At 32.6% G+C, this 6,020-nt stretch overlaps 1 protein-coding gene across 1 annotated transcript; it reads right to left on the bottom strand.

Annotated features, from left to right (window-relative positions):
• Window positions 1-2,358: 2,358 nt before the first annotated feature.
• On the bottom strand, window positions 2,359-3,736 carry LOC111373265. Its single transcript, XM_022995773.1, has 3 exons — window positions 3,346-3,736; window positions 2,661-2,725; window positions 2,359-2,427 (listed from the first exon to the last, which is right to left on the bottom strand). Exons 1-3 carry the CDS (start codon window positions 3,734-3,736, stop codon window positions 2,359-2,361), a joined length of 525 nt encoding a protein of 174 aa, XP_022851541.1.
• Between the last annotated feature and the right edge of the window lie 2,284 nt (window positions 3,737-6,020).

Below are 6,020 nucleotides of genomic sequence, written 5' to 3'. Positions count from 1 at the left end.
TCGAAAACGATGTCCACCCAGCCTAGCGAGGTGGCCACGACGTGCGCGTCGAAAAGAGCTTTCCGAATTGGGGTCATGGGCACGATTCTGACAACCGTAGCCAAAGTTATGGTCGAATTACAAAAACAATCCGTAAAAAAAAAAAAAAAAAAAATTTGTGAAGCACTCTGCACAGCGCAGAGTGTCTAATTTGGCTATAAGTTTTGCTACAGTTATTGGAATTGAGCCCATGACTCCAATTCAGAAAGCTCTTTTCGACACGCACGTCATGGCCACCTAGCTTCGCTTGGTGGACATCGTTTTCGAGGTCAAATTTCGCCGTTTTCCCTTCCAAATCCCCAATTATAGTTTGACGTCAAATTTAAAATGCGTATAACTCGTCATTTTTTTTAACGCAACATCTATAAAAAATATATTGTCTATATTTTATCGAACTCGTTTCAAGAACTATATTATGGACTCATCGAATTGATCTAAATTAATATCGAAAATAGTTAAAATTACATCAAACGCGTTTCTTAAAAAGTTTACAAAAAAAATATATTAATAGTATAATTGAAAAAATTAAAATTAAAATTAAAAAAAAAAACTTGTCTGTGCAAAGTCAACAACTGTGGGCGCAAGTGACCATTAAGCCCTCAATGTGTTAATTAATGTAGGGTGGGATTTTCAAGGGTAAAGTGGGAAAACAATGAAAAGGAGGAAAAAAAGAAAAGAAAAGGACAAACTAATGTAGCAAAATCGGATAAATTGGAATCAAGTGTGAAAACGACTGTGACATAAATGAACAGTACCAAAAGCCTCTCTTTTAAGAGTGTAAAGATATACTAATATGTTTCAATAGTAAAAACGAACATAAAAATCATTTATTACAATTTATTAATGAATGTAAAAAAAAAAAAAAGGAATTGTACTTTCTAAAAATAAATCTATAATAGAAAAATAAAAAATAGACTTTCTTGGATTATCAATAGATAAAAGAGAAATAAAATTACAGACTCATATATTTATAAAGATAGAAAATTTTCCAGATTAATAGAATTCAAAGAACAAATGCAAAAATTCTTAGGATGTTTAAATTATGATGAAGGATTTATTGAAAATCTTTTTAAGAAAAGATATAAAATACAAATTTTGTTAGATATAAAATACAAATTTTGTTAAGAAAATCAAATACTAAAGGATGGAATGAAAAACATACAGAAATAGTTAAATCATTAAAAGAAGAATGTAAAAATTTACCAAAATTAAGATTATCAGATGAAAAAGATAATTTGATTGTGAATACAGATGCCTCAGATAAATATTGGGCAGCAATATTAAAAACAGATCTAAATGAGATTTGTAGATATTCAAGTAGAACATTTAATCAAGTAGAAATAAATTATACCGTTCATGAAAAAGAATTACTAATAATTATTATAGGAATAAAAAAGTTCTCATTATTTTTATTATTAAAGAAATCTACTGTTGAAACTGATAATTCTCAAGTTGCAGGATTAATCAGGAATAAACTACCATCAGAACCTCAATACAAATGCTTCATAGATGGCAAGCTTATTTAGCATTTTATAATTTTAATATAATTCATATTAAAAAAGTTAATAATTTTCTTACAAATTTTCTCAGCAGAAACATAGAATTTGCTGATGGATAAAGTCAGGGTCATGAATTTATATCAATTTATCATACATATACAAAAAATGGTAGATTTTCTTAAAGAAGAATCCGAAGACATAAATACTGGAGCAACACAGATCTCAAAGATGTTCAACTCAAATATAAAAATATTGTTACTAAGCATCATAAAGAAACCATAGAACTCAAAAATCAAGTTGATGCTATTGCAGCGTAACTAAAAGATATTCTGTCTGAGATAGATATACCAAAGAGCTAAGAAATGTGTTTTCCAAATCAATACCAAACAGGGATAGCTGGAAGCAGCAATGGACCCAGACGTAATACCATATCAATTGATAAAAAAGGAGATTCAACATCAACTAAAAAAGTGATAATACGTGGGGATAAAAAAGATTCCAAAACTATCAGTATCATAGATCAAGATCAAGTGATATGATCCTTTTAGATCCAAAAGAAGAAGTGTAACGTTTCGAAACCTATGCTTCGGAGGTTATAAAAATTAGTCGACACATTATGATACAAAAAATTTGAAGAAAACTTTGCAGAATAAAAACAAGTTATGTTATTGTCTCATAAAATATCAATTAATCTAATTCATTGTTGTACTATGAATCTAGTACATATTTTTTTAAAATTCAACATTGATTTAAAAATAAAATTCTAATTTGAAGAAAAAAAATATTTTCTAACTAAATACTAAATATGAAAAGAAAAATATTAAATTCTTGATCCAGCAACACGGACTCTGTCAACAGTCTCAACTTCCAACTTCGATTCATCAGGCATCTGTAAAAATAATTTAGAATATGGAATGAGTATATGAATATACTAAGTGTAGATTTCATGTCAGTATTTTCACAGTTTAATATAAAAAGTAAGTAAAATACGCACACAACATAACTTTCTAGTGGGATAGAAATCTGACCGTCTCATTCTCACTTAGGTCAAATCCATTCTCAATCTCCACTTAAGGTATTTAGCCCTGTGGCTGGTTTTCGTGTAGATCTACATGATAATACCCTATGGTATTTTTCATAACATTTTTCTTTACTTTGAATCACATAGTAGCACATAAAATACTTAACTTAAAATATTAAAAAGTGAAAACACAAAATCACTGAGCATTTAGAGAAATCCATACCTATTCGATAAATTCCTTGTATACTTGAACTATTTAGGATTGAAAATTCTTGCGAACAGATCTCGAACGCGTTGAAAAATTTTCTTTTCTTTTCTTCCTTCTTTATGTTTTCTCTTCTACCTCTCTCTCTCTCTACTACTTTCTTCCTCTCTTTATCTCTTCTGTTTCTTTCTTTCTTTCTTTCTCACGTTTTCTGCTTTCTGTAGTTTAGTATGAAATAAGTGCAAGGCTCGAGATCATTAAATAATGGTCATTAGATTAGGATGAGTTACCCATTTAGACTTCTAATAAAATCTCTTAATTTGAATTCAAATAGGACTCTTAACAAATAATTTTACCACATAAAATCCTAATTACATGAGGATAAGATTCTAGTATAAATATGTTAAAATACTAATTTATTTAAACTTCATTTTATCCAATAATTCAATATATATCCAAAATAATATTAAAATTTAATTTCATACATTTTATGCCTCATAATATATTTATGATTTATTTATTTATTTATTTTGGGTATTACATCCTCCCCTCCTTAAAAAAATTTCATCCTCGAAATTTACCTTGTTTATCGAAAAGTTGAGGGTATTTAGCTTTAACATCAGCCTCGTGTTCCCAAGTAGACTCTTCCACTGCGTGATTTCGCCATTGAACTTTTACCAATGGAATATCTCTATTTCGAAGTGTTCGAAACTTCCTATCCAAGATGATTATTGGAGTTTCCTCATAAGTTAGATCTGGGTGAATGTCTAACGATTTAGAATTAATCACGTGGCTAGGGTCTGATATGTATTTTCGAAGCATAGAGACATGAAAGACATTGTGTACTGCTGAAAGTTCGGGAGGCAATGCCAGCTCATAAGCCACAGTTCCCACACGCTTCAAAACCTCAAAAGGTCCTATATATCTTGGTTGAAGCTTTCCCCTTTTGCCAAAATGAATAACTCCCTTCATAGGAGCTATTTTTAGAAAAACTTTGTCACCAACCTCAGACTCAAGATCCTTCCTTCTGTTATCTGCATAACTTTTCTATCGGTCTTGGGCGGTTTTTATTCTAGCACGAATCTTTTCAATAGCTTGGACTGTTCGTTCAATAATCTCAGACCCTAGAATTCTTCGCTCACCAACTTCATCCCAATGAGCTGGGGATCTGCACCTCCTACCATATAAAGCCCCATAAGGAGCTATTCCTATAGTAGTTTGATAGCTATTATTGTAGGCAAATTCTACTAATGGTAGATGTTTTTCCCAACTTCCTCCAAGATCTAGGACACATGCTCGAAGCATGTCTTCAAGAATTTGAATAGTCCTCTCTGATTGACCATCTGACTGTGGGTGAAAAGCTGTACTGAAGTTTAGCTTAGTCCCCATTGCCTTGTGCATACCTTTCCAAAATTTTGAAGTAAATCTTGGATCTCTGTCTAACACAATTGAGACTGGGGTCCCATGTAATTTGATCACTTCTCTAACATATAGCTGAGCTAATTGATCTATATTAAAGGCCATTTTTACTGGTAAGAAGTGAGCTGACTTTGTTAATCTATCAATAATAACTGAGATTGCATCATTTCCTTTATTTGATTTTGGAAAACCAATTACAAAATCCATAGCAATGTGCTCCCATTTCCGTTCAGGAATCTCTAGTGGGTTTAATAATCCTAATGATCTTTGATGTTCTGCTTTCACTTGTTGACAAACCATGCACTTCTCTACAAATAGACCTATTTCTCTTTTCATATTTCGCCACCAGAATGAGCTTTGAAGGTCTTTATACATCTTTGTTCCAACAGGATGTGCTGCATATGGGGCGAAATGAGCTTCTTCTAATATTTCTTTTCGTATATCTTTATCCTTTGGTACACGCAATCTTCCTTGAAACATCAATGTGTTGTTTTCAGCTAACTCAAAACTTTTTCGTTTGCTAGTGCCAACTTCACCTTTAATCTTTTGTAGAAATGGATCACTATCCTGAGCTTTCTTAATTCTGTCTCGAATAGTAGGTTGAACTGTGAGGGTAGCAATTCATGCTGCATTATCTGCTGGAGGTATGATCACCTCAAGTTGTAAGTTATTGATATATTTGATTAATGATTTCTGTGTAGTAGGAAAAGCCGTCAAATGTCTTGCTATCTTTCTACTTAATGCATCAGCAACTACATTGGCCTTTCTTGGATGATAATGAATGGCACAATCATAATCTTTTATCAATTCTAGCCATCTACGTTGTCTCATGTTCAATTCTTTTTTGGTGAAGAAATACTTTAGACTCTCGTGGTCCGTGTAAATATCACATTTAGCTTCGTAGAGATAGTGTCGCCATATCTTCAGTGCATGAACTGCTGTTGCTAACTCCAGGTCATGTCTCAGATAGTTTTCTTCATACGACTTTAGTTGTCTAGAAGTATATGTGATAAATTTACCATGTTGCATAAGTACACATCTTAGACCCTGCTTAGATGCATCGCTATAGATAATGAAGCCTTTTGACCCTTTGGGTATGGTCAAAACTGGAGCTGAGATCAATTTCTGTTTTAATTCCTGAAAGCTCTGTTCGCATCTATCCGTCCATTGAAACTTCACGTTTTTCCTCTAACTGAGTCATTGGGATGGCAATCTTCGAAAATCCTTCAATAAATCGCCTATAGTAACCTGCTAATCCCAAGAAGTTTCACACTTTTCTAACATTAGTTGGTCGAGGCCAATTGGTAATTGCTTCCACTTTACTTGGGTCGACTTCAATTCCTTGGGCTGTAATTATGTGGCCTAAAAATCCCACTCTATTGAGCCAAAATTCGCACTTTTTGAATTTAGCATATAGCTTTTCCTTCCTCAATATTTCAAGAATAATCCTTAGGTGTTCCGTGTGTTCATACTCACTCTTTGAATAGATTAGTATGTCACCAATGAAGACGATAACAAACTGATCCAGATAGTTGTGAAAAATTCGATTCATGATGACTGTTGGCGCATTTGTCAAGCCAAAGGGCATCACCAAGAACTCATAGTGCCCATATCGAGTCCTAAATGCCGTCTTAGGAACGTCAGTTGATTTAATTTTCAACTGATGATAGCCTGATCTTAAATCAATTTTGGAGAAGATCTTGGCACCTTGTAGCTGGTCAAATAAATCTTCAATTCTAGGAAGGGGATATTTATTTTTTATTGTAATACGGTTCAACTCTCGATAATCGATACACATTCTCATCGATCCATCCTTCTTCTTCACGAACAATATTGG

Source organism: Olea europaea, chromosome 2, assembly GCF_002742605.1.
Source record: "Olea europaea var. sylvestris chromosome 2, O_europaea_v1, whole genome shotgun sequence".
NCBI lineage: Eukaryota > Viridiplantae > Streptophyta > Magnoliopsida > Lamiales > Oleaceae > Olea > Olea europaea.
Note: the sequence above shows the minus strand (reverse complement) of the source record. Positions and strands in the feature narration are given on the sequence as shown.